General features: G+C 35.7%; 2 protein-coding genes across 2 annotated transcripts; both read right to left on the bottom strand.

The window, feature by feature from the left end:
- Window positions 1-1,577: 1,577 nt before the first annotated feature.
- Window positions 1,578-7,852, bottom strand: abrab (actin binding Rho activating protein b). Its single transcript, XM_032580489.1, has 3 exons — window positions 7,360-7,852; window positions 5,193-5,538; window positions 1,578-3,712 (listed from the first exon to the last, which is right to left on the bottom strand). The coding sequence occupies exons 1-3, from the start codon at window positions 7,739-7,741 to the stop codon at window positions 3,229-3,231; spliced, it is 1,212 nt and encodes a 403-aa protein (XP_032436380.1). The 5' UTR covers window positions 7,742-7,852; the 3' UTR covers window positions 1,578-3,228.
- A 2,296-nt stretch (window positions 7,853-10,148) lies between these two features.
- rnmt (RNA (guanine-7-) methyltransferase) lies at window positions 10,149-22,948 on the bottom strand. Its single transcript, XM_032580500.1, has 11 exons — window positions 22,871-22,948; window positions 20,872-21,011; window positions 19,915-20,044; window positions 15,785-15,910; window positions 14,791-14,906; window positions 14,531-14,712; window positions 14,281-14,445; window positions 12,908-13,025; window positions 11,686-11,787; window positions 11,586-11,619; window positions 10,149-11,454 (listed from the first exon to the last, which is right to left on the bottom strand). The coding sequence occupies exons 2-11, from the start codon at window positions 21,004-21,006 to the stop codon at window positions 11,417-11,419; spliced, it is 1,146 nt and encodes a 381-aa protein (XP_032436391.1). The 5' UTR covers window positions 21,007-21,011; window positions 22,871-22,948; the 3' UTR covers window positions 10,149-11,416.
- Window positions 22,949-23,036: the final 88 nt, after the last annotated feature.

Below are 23,036 nucleotides of genomic sequence, written 5' to 3'. Positions count from 1 at the left end.
ACTCCATTCGGTATACTAAACATGGCTAATAAGTAAGAAAATTAGCCAGTAGCTTATTTAAGCTAAAAGACTAATGCAGCAAAGATATTAGCAAAGATAATGCAGGCTAACATTATTTCACTGCCGATGGTAGTGCACTAACCTTAGAAGAATATTAAGGCTTTTATTTTGAAATCTTCAGTAAGTTTCATATTAAATGGCCATACTAATTCAATGTGTATTCAATGTGAATGCTGTCAGTAGCATGTGGGGCATCACTATTCAGAGATGCAATGAGTTTATAGCAGTTGTTTCACCATGTCTGTAGTTCTGACATTCTGCCATCACTGTGGTTCTAAAGAGCAGCTCAGAGAGGCAGACAAAATTCTGTCTATTTTGAGTCTAAGCAGCAGTTATTTTGAGGTGTAGAACAATAGGTGCCTGCCATGCAATGCATAGAGATTGCATCCCTATGCATTGCTATGGGCAGGCCCCAAATAGGCAACGTGAAAACAACATGAAGCTTTACAATGAATAAACAAGTAAAAGATGTTTGTGATTCTGATACATAAATTCTGATTAATCTGGTTGTATGAAACAATGGCTGGATCCAAAAGAAAACTAGAAACAAAAAGAAAAGAGGGTTGTGATTGGCTTGTTACTCGCTATGTCACCAGGGACAACGATTTATTACTAAAAAATAAAAACTTTAACTGCTCAGGTTTAGGTGAGTTCTCTGTCTTACCCGCTTAATTACTCAACACATCACTAATGTAAAGTTTGATCTTTGTTATTTGCTTATCAAACTGGAAAAATAAACTATAAAAGCAATCTTCAAGTTTTTTGGACATTGAACTTCTTTTACCTTCGTACGAAGCATCACCTCAGTGCAGCAGTGGCTTGTTGACTGAACTTTTATAGGATGTTTGGTTTGACAAACAATCGCCACTACAATTTATTTATTACAAATTATTACATTTTACAGCTACTAACACACTATTATTGTTTCATGCTGTTTGCTTTACTAACCTTGCGCTGCATTGTTCACATTTCTCCTGTTTTCAAAAGTAAGTTTGATTAGTTAAAGGAGGAAAAGCCATAAAAAGGTCATTTTATTTCTACATCAATAAGCCATTTTCACAGCGTAATTGTGATTCCTGCGTTCATTTACCGGTTAACAAAACATTTATACGGGAAAAGAACATTTACTAAAATGATCCTCATACAGAAAGGTGCAGACATTTAGACCTTAACCTGCATCCAAACGCTGGTGGTTCCTACCTATTCGGTGTAAGATTATCTGGGGCCTCCGGGAGAAATCCAGCAGTCTGCGATGATCATCCATCTCTTCCTCCGACTTGACGATGATTTCTTTAAACTCTGTGAATGTTTCTTCAGCAGCAGTTAACGGCTCGTTGATAAACTCGTTTAGAGAAACAGTCGAACATTCAACCAAACAGACCATGCGCCATTTTCTTTGTCTTCTTCTTCTTCTTCTTTGGGATTTTATGACTGTCGTTCATTCATGTCATTGCATTACCGCCACCTTGTGGATCTTACGATCATCACATCTAAAGATTTCTCATACTTTGCCAGTTCTCTTTGAAAGACGTAAAATCTTTTCTTCCACTTTATCTAAATAAATCCTGCCTCTTTTGCTTTTTTATCTTACTGAGGGAACACTTATGTCATTTTAAGTTGTGACCGACTTTCTTGACTGTATTTTGTAAAACAAAACAGAAAATAATAGTAATTGCCTCCGTTACCCCCACTTCATACCTGTTTGCTATTTTGTCTCCTCCTGCCACCTTTTCTTAGCTGTTAAATGAAAAACAATTTGCGCCGATGTGCTTAAACTATTACTACTGTTAATTATTTTCATGAATCATGAAGAAATATCGTCATTAAGACATTTTAGTTCCCATCTGTGGAATAAATTCATATGAAAATGAGCCGAATAACTCCAAGTAATAACTGAAATAAAATTACATTTCCTTAAAGAATGTGGGAATTTACTTTAAATCATATGCTCTAAAATCAGAATAAAAGGTCCCTAAATAACAGTGTCAAATCTATTGTAGAAATAAATTGTAAAAGCAAGAGTTGAAGAAAAATATTCCTACTTCTGTTCATGTTATTTTTGTTAAATTTCAGACTATAAAAACATACAGATTGCACTCAGAGGAAAACAATGGCTCAGAGGGTTTTACTTACAGCACTAAGAAAACATTAAATGTTGCATTTTGAGAACATTGTAGTGCAAATGTTGTCTTATTGTATTTATCCCCTAGTGACTATTGATAGAAGACCGTCTTTATAATTATTTTTATGTGTCTCTGAAAGTCCAGGTCAGATTTAGTGTCTAATGGATAGATTCCAGTTTCATGGTCCGAAAATAATTACTTCAGCTTTGTCTGCTCTATTCTACGCATCTGCAGGACAAAAAGAAAAGTGCTTATTGTGAACGCACAGGTTCACTAACAATCTCTACGTATGCTCGATAAACAGAAAGCTGTAAATAAAGTGCCACAGAAAAAAGTATCTGAGCTACTCTAAATGCTACGACAGAGTGTTAGCTCCATACTAAGAAAAAATAAGATTGCAAGAATGAACTTATACAATTACCACAATAATCTCATACAAGACTAAAGTCATCATATTTAGAGAATAATATGAGAATAAAGTCATAATAATATGAGAGCAAAGTCATAATTTTTCAAGAATAAAATCATAATATTACAAGGATACTGTATGTCATGTGAGAATTGTCAAAATATGAAAATAAAGTCATAATATTTTGAGCTAAAAGTCATAATACTATGAGACTGAAGTTTAAATAGTATGAATTTATTCTTGTATTATTTTGACTTTGTTCTTGTACAACTTTATTATCATATTGTGACTTCATTGTCATAATGTTGTGACTTTATCCTTGTAATATGATCTTATTCTTGTAATTTTATGACTTTGTCCTCACCATTTTATTTTATTATTCTTTCCATACTCCATATTCTTAGTGCGGTCCTAATAATGCAGATTATGGCAGTCAAAATGACCTCTGTAGACTTCAGTCAAAGCATTAATAATTGCAGGTTTTGCAAAACTCACATAATCTCACAACACTGACAGAACATAAAAATCTTCAAGTATCTACTGAAAATAGCAGCAAATATGTTCTTGAGATCCTCTACAGTGATGGATCAGGCTTCTCTCAGTCCTTTTCTTTCATCTGATGTCAGGTGTAAACCATCAGACCATCAGAGTAATAATGACTCCGTCATCCTGGCCCTGCCACAGCATCTCCCCTTCAAACACCACCTTCCCGTGTTTCCGGGCTCTCATCAGAATCCCCACCACCTTATCGGAGATTCGAACGTATCTGTCAAAAAGCTGTCCGAAAGTGACCCGGGTCTTTCCGTCTGGATCCGGATCGGCCATAGTCCTGATCACGTAGCACATGTCGTCTATTTCACGGTGGATGTGCTGCTCGGCTCGTTTGGCCCTCTCTGCGGTCTTTGTGCCCTCCTTTGGACGTCCGTAGCCCTCCTCGCCCTTCTGCAGGCGTAGCGACATCGAGTAGTCATAGTCAAAGTATTCGCTGAAGGGGTTCAGCTTCTGGCTGACTGTGTGCTCCACCGCCCAGTTTTGCCAGCGACTCTTTAGATTTCCAACAGCGCTGTGTTTCTTAGAAAGGGCATTTATCTTGTTGGCATCCTCAGCTTCCTTTTTGTACCTGGGAGGCATATTGTATTTTATTATGAACAGGCAGAAACATAAAAAGGCACTAAAATATGAACAAATGAAGCAGTGCTCAACAGGAAGACCTTGAGATTTTCTTTAATATTATATATATATATATATATATATATATAGGATATAAGTAATTGTTCTTTGTTTTAAAAATGTAGATCTTTACTGTTTTATATAAGATGTTCAAGATTTTACATGAGGATGTCAGATCTAAACAGACAACCTCTTTGTTTCTCATTGGACTGATTTTATGAAGTATTACAGCTTATAACATACCATTTGCAAGAGCACTTTTGGGAATGTTAAACTAGCTTTTGTTTTTGGAAATGATAAAAGGTGACCCATTATGCTTTTTTAAACAGGTTAGGAATTGGATAGGTTTATGAGCGATACAAAACACAGACATTACATGGATTGAACAAAATCAATCTTAGTTAATGAGATTTTAGTCTGGTTAGTTCTGCCTGTCTGGAACTGCTTTGGGCCTCCTGTCACATTAAATAAGTTGCTAGTGGCCACACCACGAAAATCAACGTTGACACTCTTACATGAAAATGGCTGCAAACAGATGTGCAATTAGCCAACCATACATATTTGAAAACCAGAAGTGGAGCCTCCTGGGCAATCAACAAGAATTCAGCAAGTGGTTTCTGGGTGGTAAGTGAACAACAAAACACTTGTCTTTTCCAGCAGCCATTGTACTCTGCATATCACTGCATATTACTGGTCCTGATAGGGGCAGATCTGTCCTGTCTAATTCTATGCTATGAGCTCTGAGCTTCTCTTTATTATTTATTTGACATTATATTTAGAATTCATAATTGCACTTTATAAACTATTTGAAAAAAAGTTTGTTGCCGTTTATTTTTAAAATTTGTACATGTTGCTAGGCAACACACAGTATGTGTCATGCAGTGCGGGTGTGAGGTGGTGAGGCAAACGCAGCAGACCCAGGTAATGTGAGAAATTAAGGTTTTAATGAGAAATAAGTCCAAAGTAGTCCACAAACAACCAGGCAGCACGACTGAGCAGACGCCAGGGCTCAACGCCGGTAGCAACTGGTAACTTGACTGGACAACACGAAGGACTGAACGCACACCGACACATAGACTTGACATTGACAAGGACCCGACGAGGAACACAGGTGGAGTTAAATACAATGGAGGGTAATCACAGAAACGAGACACCTGGGAACAATAAAGGGGAGGACAGGACAATGAAGAGACTCAAGGACAAGGAAAACTCTAAATAAACACTGAAAAACACAGATCCTGACAGTATGACTCAACAATCTGGAGGTTTTTGTAACTGCTCATTTTCCTGACACCAAAAACACGAACTTATTGTCAAAAATGTGATTGTTTTTTTAAGCACTTGGACATTTTTTAAACCCAAATGAAAGTACAAAAAAAGTGATTTTTGCATAATAAATCCAGTTTAAATGAAACAGTGCCAGTACTCACACTGAGACTTGAGGTCTTTTTATCCTCACTGAGTCTTCGTCAGAGTCGCTCCTCTCCCCAGCCTTTGAAACCGTCTCACCGTGTCTCTGAGCAACCTGCTCATTATCGCTCTCCTTCTCTCTGCCTCCTTTGTCTTCCCCACAGCTGTGAGCATCTCCTTGCCCTCCTCCTTCCTTTCCGAGTTTCCGCTCATTCTCCATCTGCTTCCAGCTTTTCGTCAGAGAGGAAACCATGTTGGAGCACTTCCTGCGGCGCGTCGGGGAGCTCTTCTTCTTCAGCAGGCGGTCAATCTCATCACCCGAAGGAAGAGATTCCCTTTTCAGCTTCTCAGCCAGGAAGCCGACACCTGAATGACAGATAAATTGACAGTGCATACAGGAGAATTAATGTCAAATTTCATGGTTTTACAATGGATTGAAGAAAGTTAGAATTTGTTCAGACTAAAGTAGTGATTTAATAAGAATTCAGGAGGTGTATTGGATATAATTCACTCAGTTTTCAGGAGAAAGAATAATGTTCCAGAGGTCAAGATGGTATGGATTCCTGCCCAGACTGGAATTGCAGGAATTGATTTGACTGACAATTTAGCTAAAAGTGCTGCAAAAATCAACACTATTGGTTTGAATGTTAAGATAGCTAAAAATGAGTTTAATTGTGCTTTAAGAATAAATGGGAAGAGCTAGGTTCCATAAGAAAGTTGGAGAATTTAGAAAATGTAGTAAAATTAAATATATTACTTTAAGAAGATTTTGATGTAAAGAATTAAATAGTACTCTTAAAATAATCAATAAACATGGTACACGTTCTAATTATTGTGGACAAATAGAAACTATGCAATCAATTCTTTTGTAAAATAAGCAAAAGAGAGGTATTAATTAGAAATTGAATTGTTTCAAAGAACACTTGGATGTAGCTTTTAGCAGCATTTTTAGTTTTTTTCTTTTAAGAAAAATTTATTTGGGAGGTAATAATCAGCATTTATACTCAATGCATTTACTTGAGTAATTTTAGTATCAACTATTTTGTACTTTTTACTTTTACTGGAGTAATTCTATCATGAAATTTAGCTACTTTTACTTGAGTAAAATTTCTGGATTCTCTACCAGCTGAATGAAAAACAAACACATTCTAACCAAAACTTCACCAGACACACGCCTGCAGTTTTTGTTCCAGTTTTATAAGTTTGTTACTGGAAGAAGCCGATTAGGAAAGGTTTTCTTTAGCCTGATTTTGTTATTTTTTGTTACTTTTATGAATTACTCTCCTTAAAATACTTCACTTGAGATTTTATTCCATCTGATTGTGCAATTTTTAAATATGAAATAATTGATAATTTGATCAGTTACTCAGTGCTTGGGTACACTTTTGTCAGGTCTAAATACCTATTAAACAAACACAGGAAAGACAAGAGAGTTAGATTCTTTGTTTCTCGCGAGGAGAGCAGACAGAGATGTGCTTTCAGTTACAAATCTCCAAACTGCCCTGAAACACATCTGTCTGTTCCTCTCTTTTATTGCTCTTAGGAACCCTCTCACACTGAGCACTGCAACTCTAAGGGGTGGGGTCAAAGCATTTTAGTTGCAGTGCTAAAAGACAATCACTAAACTAAACACATGTTATCTACAATCTAAATCCTTCTTGCTCCAGGCACGGCGTCGAATAGGACACGTTGTATAGCTTCAAAGCAACGGCTTTGTAGCACAGAGCAGAGTTTATTGCAGGACTGTAAACCTCTGCTGGGAGCAACTAACACCTCTGTCTTGTAGGAAGTCCTGCAGGGCAACAGCTGCTGAGAGTAGCTGTCACCCCTATTTCCCAGGGAAGCCTCAGGAATGAATCAAAGTTATTTAACACACAGAAACATTTTCTAAATGTAACTACAAGGCTACATGATACAACGAATATTTGATAATACTAATAATACAATTTACCCAACAACTTTTTACCAAACACTTTTTTTTTTACTCTTACTTGGACGTTTATCTTTTTTACTTTTATGTTGAAGTAGTGCTACTTAACTTGAGTAAAATGTTTGGAAACTACCAACTCTGGTAATAGTAATATTTTCTTACATTAATAATCTGATCAAATCTGGAAGGTGGCGGTAAAGCAGCTTAGGTTGTTTGCCAACCACCATTAAAATAGAAGAAGAAGAAGAAGAAGACACCTGTGATTTTCTCCTGGACGCCGCTGGACACGGTTTTCACCACCTGCTTTGTTTTGATGCAAGATGGCTGATTGTTTGAGGTCTGAACGCCGTCATTGCTGGGCGCTTCTTGAGATGGAGATGTTCGAGTCTCTGAAAGTGTCTCCAAAGCTGGTTGGGTTTGTGTAGAGTGAGGCTTTTTAGGGGCCCATTTCTTTTTGGGTTCCTCTGGTTCATCATGGGACGACGGTGCCCAGCCGCTCGGCTCGCCGGCTTGTTTCTTCTCGTTTTCCGCCACCCACCGCTGCCAGCCGCTCGTCAGGCTGCACACCATGCTCACAGCGTGCAGCTTCCTGAGGCTCTTGTTGGTCGAAGGTTTCCTTTCAGAGGTTTCACCAGACATTTTTCAAATATAAAAGATTCAATAATTGCAATAAGTAAATTTTTTTTGCCTGAATTTCTGGAGATTTCTCTCCCCGTGTTGCTTTCTAACCTCACACTTGCAGCTGTAGCCTCTAAAACAGACAGAGGAAACCGTAACATGACGGTGGAAAGTATTTCAGTCATCCCAGGCTTCCAACGCGGTCATCTTACTCTGACATCGATGACCCCTAGCGGGTCATGTTTCATCACAGATAGCAGAGCTTATGATCAGCTGTAAGCAGGGCAAAAGCGAGTCCAAATGGTCATTCAATGCTTTTTATTTGAAACATTACAATATTTTTGACAAATTTTGAATCAAAATTGGAATTTGTAACAAAATAGGTGTAAAAGAAACTAACTCAAAAAAATGATACAAGGGCCAAATTTACAGGGCTGTGGAAACTGTTCTGGTGCCCTACACAGTAAAATTTGTTTGCTAATGAAAATTACAGTACTTTAGTAGGTAAAACTCAAATTATGGTGTCTCAACAGGTACAATTATACAAAATTAGGCATGAACTGATGATACAAAGTAAAGGTGGTAGGTTTAATACGTCCTTTGGCCTCTACCTCCATGTTGTTATCCCCAAAAATACTATAATGTCATCATTTTCAAATACTTGAGTACTGTTATTATAATTTACCTGGTATGAGCTTATGACTCTTATAGAAAGTACAATGTCTGAAAAACAAGCAGGAATTTAAAAAATAAAAGTCTTTGCCCCCACCCAAAATGGGGCCCTGGGCTACTGCCACTAAAGTTTGGCCCAGCTTCTATTTTTATTAGGAAAGTGTCATGAACCATCACTTACCAAGAAGCAGGAGGCATTCAGAGACTTTATCTGTCTTCAAATAATTTCCTTTCAACTAACAAGTCGAACGTAATTGTCACTTTATTACATAAAGACATAACATCTGGTCAACATCACTGTTTTGGCTAAATCAGCTGCTTAAAAGCAAACTTTTTGTTTGCATTTCTATAACTTTTGCTTCACATTAGTATTTATTTTGAACATAATATAAACAAAAGTTGATTCATCTGTAATGGTTATAGAACCTGCTTCAGGAGTAAAGATAAAAAGTAGCCATCCAAGAAATTAGTTGAGTAAAAAAGTATCTGGATAAAAGCTTATGAAGTGCTGAGTGATCAAATGATCAATCATTTAATATTTAAAAATTAAACAATCAGACGGACCAAAATATAAAGTTAACATTTTAAAGTTAAAATTACAATAATTTATATAAGTAAAAATAAAAGTCAGGCAAAAGAAAATGTTTGTTTCAATATAAAGCTTCTGAAACTTTAACAAAACCTGCAGGTGTGTGTCTGCGTCTGGTTAAAATGTTTGTTTTTGTTTTTCATTCAATAAAGTTTCTCAGAATGTGTGGAGCATCCTGAAATTTCACTCAAGTAAAAGTTAAAAGATCAAAATAACTTTTTTTTCTTTCAAAAATTTGCTCAAGTGAATGTAACTGAGTAAATGTAATTAGTTACTACACAACACAATCATTAACTAATTTATATAAACAGAAAACTACAGTCAAACTACAGCAAAAGGGAAGCGTCTGAAGTGCCTTGTTTTTCAGAACCTGTAGTTATTCTGATTTGACATCTTGTTTTATGGTAACTTTGTTATGTAATTGAGTGTTTTAGTTTTCATCCGTGTTTACAGAACCAGCTGGTTTAAAAATAGCAGCTGGCACATGAACGCACCAGCAGCTGCTGGGATCTGTCACAGAAACAGAGACAAGCTTCTGTAAGCCAACACTTCCTGATCCAACCGGCCAATTGGGATCCAATCTGTCAAGATAATAAATAAATCAGCATAAAAAAAACACTAATTAATAGTGTGATAAGTTTTGATTTGGGGTTAAAAATATGTCAAAAGCTGCATAAGAAATGCTTTCGATAAACTACATTAACCACATTATCAGAACACACTTACAGTAAGTAACCAGACACAAAAATGTCCGACAGATTTCCTTGGTATTTTTAGACTCGCATAAAAGATTCCTGTTTTATGTCTACGTCATTTTCAGGTAATCATGACTTCCTCGTTTTAAATCATACAAGACAGACGACATTTATTAAACTGCAGAGGTTTAGTCAGTATTTCAGTTTTTGCTAAGACAGAATAAATAACGTTACTCACAAAAAATGCTCATTTTTAAGGTTTTTGTGGTCAAGTGGCCATGCATGTTTTTTCCCATTAATTGGGATTTCCAAGATAAAAGAATTTTTTTTTTACCATTATCTACCACTAGGGGTCAGTATAATATTGGTTAAAAGCACATACTGTATATTGCTATGGCAGAACTTTGTTTCAAATTTATCTCCATAAATTAGATTATCGCTGAAAGATGATTCATTTAAGTGACTCAAAAAGTGAAATGTAATTTCTTTATGCACAAATGGTTTAATTTTTTTTTGTCATTTAATTATAACACCATAAACCAAGCAAAGTTCAGGAAAAACAATGTTTAAAGCAAAATGTTATCTATGACAATGGAGACTGCTGCGGAACTGGCAATTCTCCAGTAGAAAATTACAAGTATATTGATGGAAAGTTGAGTGGAAGGAAAACATGGTAGACAAAATAAGTAAAAGTAGCAGAAATAACCAAGTTTCTCTTTTTAAATTTAATTACTCAAAGTGTTTGAGGATATTCTAATATATTCAAATTCACCTGGATGCAAGAAAACATGGATTTTCACCTGCCCAGCATGAAGTGAAGATGCTTCTTAAAACATTTAATATTTATTCATGATGAAAGACAATGGGAATTTAACGCTGTAACGGCTACTGATCAACAGTTGTAAACACTAAAAAGAAATTTTAAAAAATTGAGCGAAACCACACTGATGAATTAAGTGAAGTGTGTGGTTAAAAGAGGCGAAGTTTTGAATAAACACCTAAAATCTCAGACCAACTGTGAAGCACGGTGGTGGCGGTGTAATGACCTGGGGACCTAGATGCTAAATGTTCTCCAGAACCATCAAATCAAGGAAAGTAAAAAATAAAAACATATGGTTCTGTCAGGGCCCAGTCAAAGTCCAACCCTAAACGTGGTTGAAATCATGTGGTGGGACTTTAAGTAAACCGCTACGAGGTGATGCGTTGTAAAAAAAAAAAAAAAAAAAGAGTTAAAATCTTACAAAATAATGTAAGAATTAAAAGTTATTAGTAAAGTTATTGCTTTTGCATGATGTGGTGAAAATGCGGCCTTGAAATTGGGTCTCTGTCTCTTTAAGAAGCTCCTGCTCTTTCAGGCACTTCGCCTTCAGCACACTGTCATATTTCTCTTATGGTGTTGACGTCGTTGTTCAGCGCAGCGTTGCGTTTAAATATTGCATCAGCTCTGTAACAAATACAACTTCAGGACTTACAATTCATCAGTTGACAATTATTGCTCTCTAAACGGTTTTTTGCTATAAGACTTTTGTGTACAACGATTCTATCCACATGAAAAATCCGATAAATAGGACTGAACAACTGATTTAATTTTTTTTTTCCAGCTTGACTTAATTTCTCCAGCAAGTTTACACTTTTATAAAAAAAAAAATATTCAAAAATGACAACAGAAAAAGAAACTGTACAGACACAAGCTGAGTAACAGGTGAGGTTAGTTTGTGAGGCGGAGCTTGTTTTTGAGTATCAGGACATTTTCTGAAACACGAACACCAAGTAGATACCTGCACAAAACAAAAGAGGGAGTTACAGTCATTATTCTGCTCAGACGTCACCTTCATAAAAACAACTTTGACCTTTTGTTATGTTTCTTGATCAGAAAATGTAGCACAAAATATAATATAATTGAACTTACTGGTTGCATCCCACTCAGATTTGCTCAGGGTTCCCTGTTCACACAGAAAACAGAGTTAGATCAAGCATATTGGAGGAGCTGAGAGCTGAAGGCAACTCACCACTGGCCTTCTAACTCCAGGTCTGCCGCAGTGCTCTTTAGCATGGCAGTACTGCTCCTTGTTGTCGGTAGCCTGCTGACCTCCATCGTCACAGGGAAAAGGCTGAAACCCATCACAACGGAAACAATAGGAGAAAAAATGCAGTTAGGAAAACAAAGTCTTAACTTTTCTTTGAAAAACTGAAAACTGTATTTTTTAGAAATTATTTTCTTGTCAATGGGTTGAAAACTGTTCCATTTTTATGTCTATATATAGATCTATATAGAAACTATATAGATCTAGTTTTCTAGAAATATTTTCATCCCATAGAAGAAAATATATCAATCATCTTTTATGCAAAACCTTTTTCTTAATTTTAAAACGTAAAGATGGAAACAAATAGCAGATCTTTAAAAACGATTGGCAAATTTCCAGCATCAAAAACAATTTTTAAAAAAAGATATTGTAATACTTTATTTTATATACATAAAGTATATATATATATAATTTATTTTATTTCTTCCCCAGTAACTTTTCAGAAAAAAAAAATGTTTGCAAATTTTCTTCTGTAACATTTGTAGAAAAAAGCTCATTAAATGCAATAAGGACTTGCCGTACAAGGAGAGACACTTATTTCTGAAAAACACAAAATATAATAAAACTTATTGGTGAGGTTTCTTCATTTTCCAGCTTTAAATGGATGGGAAAAAAAAGCTATTTTTTCCTTTGCTCAGCGAGAACAGTTTTTTCCTTCCAACAAACAAGATTTACCTTTACTTATAAATACGGGGCTTTTAATCCAGGAACCTTTTTTGAAAACAGACAAATGGCGTCAGATCATCTGAATTAGCTGGATACAAATAATTTGAAACCAGGCAGGTCTCAGTCTGTGCTGGTCATGATGCATTCAGTGTCTGACCTTTTTGGAGACTGCATGACATTTTTTATTTTTACATAAAATCTGACATTTCTGTTTGTTGCTGTTATTTGACATCCATGTACAGACTGGAAACGAGAGTCCTGCCTGAGCAGGAACTGTTTTTGTTTCTATAAATGTCTGAGGAATGTTGTTTCTCATTTTTAAAGCTAACACCAAAGAACCAGTTTAATTTGTAGAAATAAAATGTAGTTTAAAAAAAAAAAACATTCAAAGTTTTTGTCACAATTATGGGAATCATCATAGTTAGCTGAAGGTTTTCCTCTGCCATTTGTGTTATGATTGACAGGAGATCCACAGTTTTACCTCCAGAGCCATCATCTTCATCATGAGGCTGCGGTGACTCTCCTTTTTCACCTTTTCCTCAAAGAACTCTGAGAACCTCTGCTTCAGCACCAGGCGCATGTTGTACCGCTTCGCCATGCTGGAATGCAAGTTTGACAGTTTTTAGAGAAATCTGAAGCAACTTTTCCATGAGTAACAACTCAGCTCAAAACCGTTTCAGGGCTTTCCGTTAGAGACGTGGTACAGTCTCTGCTCAATGGGCTGAGGCGAGAAAATGAAAACGTGACGTCAGAAGACAGCTGGTCACTGATTGTCTAGAGGTTGCATGACTTTATATCTTTTAAAGTTGAGGTCAATATGAGGAAAGTTGAGTCGATGTTGACTAGTCGCTGTGATGTCATAGAAACGCAGGAGAAAGTGCCTTTCTAAACTTTGTCGAGATTCTGCTACTGTCGAAACAAATCCTGCAATTTGTGCAAACTGCTCCGCCTGGACAAATCCTATCCTATCCATGCACCAACTAGTCAACTTTTAGGCTAGCATATTCTGTGTGTCGACTACAAACACAAAATCTTAAGTATTTCTATTCTAGTTTCTAGTGCAAATATCTTCGTACACTTGAGAAAGAGACAAAACTAACTTACAAGTGACGCTTCAGCGAGAAATATGTGTTTTAAGTCAATAATTCCTTAATATAGATGAGAAAGTACTTGTTCCACCGGCAGATTATTTCACCTATAATAAGGGAAAATGTCATGTTATATGTAAAATTAACTGCCGGTTGCTAGGTGACGGGCTGGGCTTGACTAGAGTTACTGGCTAACAGCTCAGTTCCAGTTGATTTTGAAATAGGTGAAAAAATGCCAGTGGAACTAGTACTTTCTTAATCAATATTAAGGGCATATTTACTTTTAAAAAAAAAAACTTGTCTATCTTGCTGAAAAGTTACTTTTATGTTAGCTTTGTCTTATTTCAGGTGTGCAAGTATATTTGCACTAGAAACTAGGCATAAAAAGTTGGTAAGATTTTGTGTTTTTGCAGTGTAGTTGACAGAATATGCCACTTTGTCTCTGCTTTATAAAATCTGTTTGGATTTTGAACGAACTGTCAACAACGAAAGCAACACAAAGTGCCGACATTTCTCTGCTTCACGGCTGATGAGAAAATTCAAAGAGAGCAAGACGGAGCGATCCAAACCGAGAAAATTCTGCGTGTCGCACAAAACCACATCCTGTCATGTTGTCATGACAACCATATTCAACTGTAATGGATCAGAGTAGAGTTTAGCTGAGCAAATACTAATGAGAAAGAAGCATTAAAAGGGAATTTAGAAGATTTAGAAAGAAAAATATATGTTTTTTCCAATGTTAATTTTAATAATAATTAAATCTTACTGTTCAAAAAGAGGAAAGTAGACGAGAAACTCCGGAACATCGACCACGCCCTCGAGGCTGAAGTGGTACTGACATCCGAACAGCGGATAGGAACCTTTGGACTCAAAGGAAACTGTGAAGACTTCGTTTCCAAACGACAGGGAGTCTGACGCCTCCAGACGTTTACTGGAAACATCAAAAAACAAACAATTAAGACAAAAACTAAATGTTATGTGTGTAGTACAGTAGATGGAGGAGCCGTTGCTCTTACACCAGCTCATAGGCGTCTGGCGTGGTTCCTATGAAGAAGCCTCCGGGTTTGAGACGCTCGCAGGCGTTTCTCAGCATCATGTCCGCCTTCTGCTCGCTCTCGAACGAGTAATGATACACAAACTGACAGCTGCAGATGTCAAACTTCAGCTCAGGGTCGTCCAGCCTCTCCGACAAAACCTCCTGCACCAGGAAAAGGGAAACTGATCTTATTACTGCTTCTATTAACATTTTCAACTAATCACGTCTGCACAGATCTACCTTCGAACAGTCGGAGGCGATAAACTGAGCGCTGAAGATTTTCTCGTTGGAATGACTTTTCCTTTTCATCTCTTCGTACCGAGTCCGGCACTGATCCACGGACACTTCTGCTATATCTGAGAAAAACAAAACAGAAACAAACTGATAAAAGTGGGAATGAGGACATCCTCGGTGAACAAAGCAACGTTACTTCAGATCCTTCCTCCAAGCAGGAAGTTAAAACATTTTAACCACCACTAAGTCTTTATAACTCTGCTTTTATTTGCACTTTTGACACGACTTTTAAATACTCTGTCGTTTTTTATGCACATATGTTAATGCATTTAGTTCTCTAAATGCTCCTACTGGGCTGCATATTACTTTTTAGCTGAATATGTTATTTTTAATAATAACTGCACAGTATTATTTTTCTAATGTTGCAAAATTCTTGTTACTTTACAGTGTCTTAATCTTGTTTTTATTTTTATTACCTTTAATTATGCAAGTTATTACTTGAACTTCGGCCAATAAAAGATATTTCTATTCTATTGCGTTTCCAGCTGATAATAGTTATAATTAATAAAACAAGAGAAATATTCACACTTCAATGAGTCAGAAATTGATTAAATTAATATAAGATTGATTTACAAAACTAACAGCATTTTTGACCATAAACCTGCTAGGAAAGGCCTAAATAGTTAAATAAAAAAATCTGCAGAATGTGCCCATGTTTTTATTCAACTAAATCGATTGTCAGAATAATAATAGAATAATTGATTAATAAAATAATCGTTAGTTGCAGCCCTGCAGCAGCATAAACAGGATTTATTCTAAGGATTTTTACACATGTTCATTTAAAACAAAGTTATAAGTTGTGGTGGACACAAATTTTTGTTTTCAAATGTACAGATTAAATAACTTCCCAGACGCGAAACCACCGTGGGGAAGATTGTCTTTCCATTTTGGGACAAAAGTCAGACCAGAGGTCAGAGGTCAGTCTGTGAGGAGTGGTTACCTGCACAGACGATGTGACTGATGCCTCCTCTTCTCCACTTCAACAAGTCTCCTCCTTTCCCACAGCCGAGGTCCAACACCGACACATTCCTGCTCCCTGCTCGTTGTACCCGGTCCAGGATCTCCCCTGTTAGCGGAGAAGAAGGAAAATAAACATCCCAACGTCGGTTCCTGTGGTTTCCATGATGCAAAAGATTCAGACGGGATCCAGAAATAAATAACTCGAAGGCTAAGGACCAGGAAATTTTATGAAACAATATAAAACTGTTCTGTAAGTTTTGTCAGTGCCTAGTTAATTACGAACAAAGAGTCCTAATTATTATGGAAATGTGAATAAGTTTTTATTTTTTACTGGTTTTTTGTGATAAATGTTTTTGTTCAGTTAAACTAAAGCATTTTTAAAAGGGAGATTTTGGACGAGGTTTAGTTTAGTTTAGTTTATTTCAGACAAACCTTTCACCGACAGTGTAAACGACACAAAGTACATAATATATTTCTTTTAAAAAAGAAAAAAACAAAAACAATTAAAAAAAACACATCACATTGGTGATTATGAGTCTGAAAAGGAGTATGCTGAAGTATAACTTATGTAGTCATACCCCTTTTCCAGCTGTAATTTATCACAGTATTTTCAATGTCCGATATCCTTTCTGACAAAGGAAATAATAAGTATAATAAGATTTCCTCAGCTAGATGAAAATAGTGCATACACACACATACACATCTGTACACATGCATATATATATATTTACATATACAAACATATATACGTATATACACCCATATACACACCCATCTGCTTATAGACAAAATACACTGTTATTTTCATACCTTTATATATTTACCCACACCTGCGCCGACATGCCACCTACTTGATGACATCCTACCTAAAGTTTTGGTTCCCAACCAGGATTATCCCCCTTGTTCTTCCTTATAACTTTGAATAATAGCTGCCTTGAGACCTTTCTTAAAATGTCTCATACTTGGGCTTTGCTTCAGCTCTTTAGAGAGTTTATTCCAGATCCTCACACCAACCCCCGAAATGCACAATGTTTTCATTGTTGTACGAGCCTTCAAAGTTCTGAAGTTAAGGTTTTCTCTATAGTCATATCCCCCCACTCTATCGGAAAATAATTGTTGAATCTTTTCTGGCAATATTTTATTTCTGACTTTAAACATAATCTGTGCAGTTTGAGACTCTACTAAATCAGTGAATTTCAATAAATAAGAATCTATAAATAGATTGTGGGTATGACAGTAAAAATCAACCTTATGAACTAAGCGAATGGCTCTTTTTTGTAATGTGCATAATGGTTGTAGTAACGTTCTGTAAGTGTTGCCCCAAATTTCCACACAGTAACTTAGGTAAGGTAAAATAAGTGAGCAGTACAGAATGTATAGGGCAGAGGAGTTTAAATATTTTCTAGCATTAGCAAGGACTGCAATACTTCTTACCAATTTAGATTGGACATATCTTATATGAGGTTTCCAACAGATCTTGTTTTGGATCAGTACTCCCAAAAACCTAATTTCAGTCACTCTCTCCACAATCATATTATCAATTTGTATTATTAAATCACTCTTCTCTTTACACTTACCGAACAACATAAACTTTGTTTTATCTAAATTTAGTGACAATTTGTTAATATTAAACCACTCCTTCAGTTTACATAAGTCTTGATTCATTTCAAACAACATCTTTCTTAAATCTTCACCCGTGCCAAAGATGGTTGAGTCATCAGCAAATAGTACAAAGTTAAATTTCTTAGATACCTTACATATGTCATTTATATACAAAATAAACAATTTTGGCCCCAATACCGAGCCCTGAGGGACACCACAAACAATATCCAAGCATGAGGATTGGAAATTACCCAACTGCACAAATTGTTGCCTATTGCTGAGATAATTTTTCATCCAGTGCAACACTACTCCTCTTAGACCATAACACTCAAGTTTTCTGAGTAGTATATCATGATCAATTGTGTCAAATGCTTTTTTCAAATCAATAAATACCCCAACAGCATGTTTCTTTTTATCTAAAGCACTGGTCACCTCTTCCATTAAATGCATAACTGCCATTGCTGTGGATCTTTGTGACCTAAATCCATACTGACTTTCAGTCAGTAGATGATGTTTACTAAGAAAACTTTCTAGTCTGACAACAAATGTTTTTTCCACAATTTTAGAAAATTGTGGAAGTAATGAAACAGGCCTATAATTTGTGAAATCATGTCTATTCCCCGATTTATATAGTGGGATTACTTTTGCAATTTTCATTTTTTTTGGAAATATTCCTGTTTGAAATGACAGATTACAGATATATGTTAGCGGTTTAATAATTTCCACAATCACCTTCTTAATTATTATCATGTCGATGCCATCATAATCAGTTGACCTTTTATTTTCACATTTATTTACTATATCTATAATTTCGTTTTCCTCCACTGCTGTAATAAACATGGAATCTGGGTTTCTCACTAATGCATCATTTGATATTTCATGTCCTGTGGGCTGCGGTATTTTCTCAGCCAACTTTGGGCCCACACTCACAAAGTATTTGTTAAAATTGTGAACTATCTCTTCGATATTATTTAAATGTTTATCTTCACTGTTTGTGAAGTTTTGTGGATAACTGACATGTTTAATATTTTTTCTAATAACCTTGTTTAAAATATTCCAAATACCTTTAATGTTATTTTTATTTCTGTCCAACTGTTTACTATAGTAATCTTGTTTTGCTTTTCTTAAAACAACAGTCAGTTTATTCTTGTATTTCTTATATTTATTTTCTGCCACAGTTGATCTATGCCTTATAAAATCTCTGTATAGCTTTTTCTTTTTTTTACAGGCATTTTGCAATCCCTTTGTGATCCATGGATGATCAAAATATTTATTTTCAGAAGGAAACTCTACAATCGGACAATTTTTGTCATATAATAATTTGAAAATATTCAGAAAATTATCATATGCTTCATCCACGTCATTTTCTTTTAGTACTGACTCCCAAGTTTGTTTAGATAAATCTTCTTTAAATGCATTTATAGTTTTTTCCGTCCTTAATCTTTTATTGATTGGACTATTTTTAGTCATTACTTTCTTGTGGCAGATATCACAAACAACAAAAACAGGTAAATGATCACTGATGTCATGAACTAACAATCCACTTATGGTGTTGTCTATTAAATTTGTAAATATGTTATCTATTAATGTAGCTCTATTAGCTGTGATTCTACTAGGTCTCGTAATTTGAGGGAAAAGACTCAGACTACATGTGGTATTAATAAACTCTTCCGTCAATTTGTGATTGTTGACATTTAGCAGATCAATATTAAAGTCCCCACAAATAAAATAGTTCTTTGAATTTATAGCTGTATATGTTTTCTCAAACCATTCTATGAAGAGGTTGTTAGTTTTGCACATAATGTTTGAGTTCTTTACAGAAATTAAGGGGGAAACTAGGATTGGCCATTCATCATATTGTTTATCATGATAAATTTCTTATAAGATTTTGATTTATTGTTGACGGGATAAATTCCATTTGATGTTTAAATCTTAAAACTGTCCCGATTGTTAATTTTCACTATTTTTCTCCACTGCTTTTTTAATAAAGATGCATCAACAAATAAATTTGAAAATATGATTAGATGCAGTTATTGTGTGCATTTTAGTGATAAAAGTCACATTTTATGTGACTGGTGTCCTAAATAATCGGAATACAAAAGGGCTTTTTAAGAGCAGTATTTGTGTTTGTGGGGCCATCATTGCTCTGCCATGGAGTCACAGTCCTTCAGTTACCTTAAAAAGTAAGAAATAGTTCTTATTGTTATTTTTATCACCAATACAACACTACCACAAAATATCAAGATAAAACTTCAAGTATCGCCCACCAGTGAGGGAAACACAGCAGAAAATGCTGACCTCTGGCTATTGATTTATTAATTTTTCTTTTTCATTTACACCATAATTACATAGTTTCCAGGTTATGAATTATGGTTTAAATGGAACTCAGACAACCGATGTCTGTCTCAACTTTTCAATTAATCATCTCCAGACTGATTATATCCAACTTTATCATACTAGAGGAAGACTATTTCATTAGCCAGACAGTATTGATTATTGATCAGTTACCAATCAGAACACTCTTCAGCCAGTTGTTGAAGTTCCTCATGTAGAAGATCCTGCTTTGACTTCGAACCACCAGTCCGACTTCCTGCAGCGTGTTGTAGTGACTCGCCACCTTTTCACCATGATCGCTCACCTGGACGATCGATAATAGATCAATAACTGCTGTGGGACACTTTAACTACAAGGCATGCAATAGCCACAGAAGATTAGGATTGAAACGATTAATGTGATTAATCGATTATTGAAATAATTGCTAACTTATTAAGTATATAGATTAATCATTAACTGGAGTATACAAACTCAGAAACAGGGAATTTGCTGATGAAAACAAAACTCAGATTAGTACTGAATCTAAAACTGTACAATATATATATAAACATTTTAAATTTAAGATAAAAACATATTTGTTTGTAAATATGTTTAAGTCAAAACTCCTCAACTGGCAGTTTTAGCTTCACCAGGTTCAAATTCATTAAAATAATGTTACATTATTGCATTTTCATAGTCAATAAAATGTTTTTCTTATTCAAAAAGAGGCTATTTGCTGGAGAAAAACAACATATTAAGGATAGAAATTAAGCCAAAACTGTGCAAAACAACATACATTTTTTCATTTAAGAAAAAAAAAAAAACATCCTTGTCTGTAATTGTTTTACCCAAAACTCTTCAAGCGACATTTTTTATACTCACCTGATTCTAATTCACTAATAGATTGCATTTTAGGCAGTAGAACTTTCATTTTCTTATTTTAAAAAGGAATTTAATTGTTTATTTGGACTATCTAATATAATTTTAATATTGTATAAAAAGGCATAAGCAGCTAAATGTAAAATCTGTAAAATATCAATTTTTTTTCATCCCATTAATTGTCTGAACAATCAATAGAATAATCGATTACCAAAATAATCGTTAGTTGATGCCCTACAGAAGATGGTGACAAGATTAAGACAGTGAGCCTACCAGCTTCTTAGTGGGTGAAGTTTCCTCCTCTTCCTCATGTCTTCTCTTCATCCCTGACTTCTGACCCAGTTCTCTTCCTCCTCCTCCTATGTCCTCTTCATTCGTTCCTCCCTGTTTTTGTTCTGCCTGCTCCATTATTTCTGTCAGGAATGAACACAAGTCAAACTCAAACTATGCTTAGATGCATCAACGCACCAGAATCAGACCATTACATCATTAGCTGGGCTCTGTCAGACCTCATGGCATGCTGCATTAACCCTGTCACTATAATCAATTGTGTGGTAAATTAAAATGAGCTCAATAATTTAAAATCTGATTATTAATTTATTATGTTTTAAGCTTTGGTTCGCTCTAGAGGCCTTTATTTGAAAGACGTTTGACAGGAAACAGGTAATGAGAGACAGGGAAGACATGCAGCAAATGTCAGCAGGCCGGGAATTGAACCTGCGACCACCGCCACGAGGACTAAGGCTTCAATACGTGGGTCATGCTTTGCCCCTGCGCCGCCACAGCACCCTGTTTATTAACTTGAAGGGTAATTTTGTTTACAGAGGCATCGCAATTCATTTTATTTACGGTTTCAGTTGTGTGTGTGTTTTTTAGTCCGTGTTTTATTTGTTGTGGTTGGTTGATGCGTTTCATTTCGGACATTTGAAATATCTTCCACTTCCAGTCCTAAATGTTCCTTATTAAAAAAAATCTGGTTGATAAACAGCAACTGAAAGCAAAACCTCTATTTTACCAAACAAGTATATCCTAAATAACAGAGAAAGATGAAAGAGAAAGTTTGGAAAAAATACATATTTAACAATCAGACATTATTCTCCTATATTTGCTTCAACAAAATCTCTGTTCTACTTGACCATCTTCTTTCAATTAACTTTATTTTGTTAAAAAAAACATCTAATGTCTGATTTCAATGACTTAATCTCCAAGTTGCTTCTGCAAACATTTCAAGTTGCACAGTACATTGAAACTGTCATCTTCTAATCAATGTGTGCACAATCTCTAAAAAAGTTTCATTTTTATTGAGCCTTTATATTAGAAGTGTCAACCTTTTACTCAATTTCTATTTGAAAAGGCAGATTTTGGTCAAATAAATAAAAATCCAACCATGTATCAAAAACCTTAAAAAAAATATTAAACTCAGAAATAAAAACCATTAGTAACTGGAAGTGGATCATATAAAAACCCATCAGATGAACGTCACCGTCGTTTTTATTTTATTTATCGCGTATTATTTATGCTTTGTACGTAGTTCCGATTTATCTCGTGATGGTGGACGTTAGGTTCCGTTGCCATGGAGACGTTGAGCCTGACAACGACTGAAATAATCCACGAAATTAGAGTTGGCAGTTACATAAACAATTTTAAAGTTGTGACACAATTGCTGGATTTTTTTTTTTTTTTAGAAAACTAACCAACCCTTTTTCTCACTTTCATATCACCACGATGTCCTTACGACTTGTCGATAGCAGCGGCAAAAAGTCGCACAACTGGTCAAATTTGTTACATTATTGGTAGAAGGATAATTTGTAAACAAGTCGAGTCGGTTATCATAAGTAAGTATGACACCCTACCACACAGAAATCAGCCTTTTGACTGGAATTAGCGTCTAACTTCCTAATAGCAGCAGGATTAATACGATAAATAATGACGAAAGAAGCGAGACTGGCGGTTATTTTCATTTTATTTCCGGGTTTAGCTGAACTGCCTGGTCTTAGCGGACGTATGTAAACCTGGAGGATAATCCAGCCTGTTCTCAATCACCAGCTACTTTCATCTGCGAGCATTAGCGACCAGTAGCTAGCAAGTTCCCGCTAAACAGCTCCGTAAATGTCGGAAAAACAACATTCATGCCGCCGAAAATGAATCTCAAATAGGCGGAACTAACGACCAACACCCGTCTGATGCCAGATAGCACCAGAAACACGCACAGGGTCAAAGCTTAGCAGGCTTATTTGCGCTAAACGTTGTAAAGAGACACACATTTACTCACAGTAATCTGTAGAAACAACACATGCGCAGTAGGCAGCTTCCGGTTTTTGAACCGTTTCTTCTTCTTCTTCTTCTTCGTGGCTAACAACGCATCACCGCCACCCTCTGGCTTGGAGTGTGGACAGGAACGTGGGCTCGAAATAATTTGTCGTATTAATCTTAACGTT

The sequence above is a fragment of the Xiphophorus hellerii genome, chromosome 13 (assembly GCF_003331165.1).
Source record: "Xiphophorus hellerii strain 12219 chromosome 13, Xiphophorus_hellerii-4.1, whole genome shotgun sequence".
NCBI classification, from domain to species: Eukaryota; Metazoa; Chordata; class Actinopteri; order Cyprinodontiformes; family Poeciliidae; genus Xiphophorus; species Xiphophorus hellerii.
This window is presented reverse-complemented; position numbering and strand designations above follow the sequence as displayed.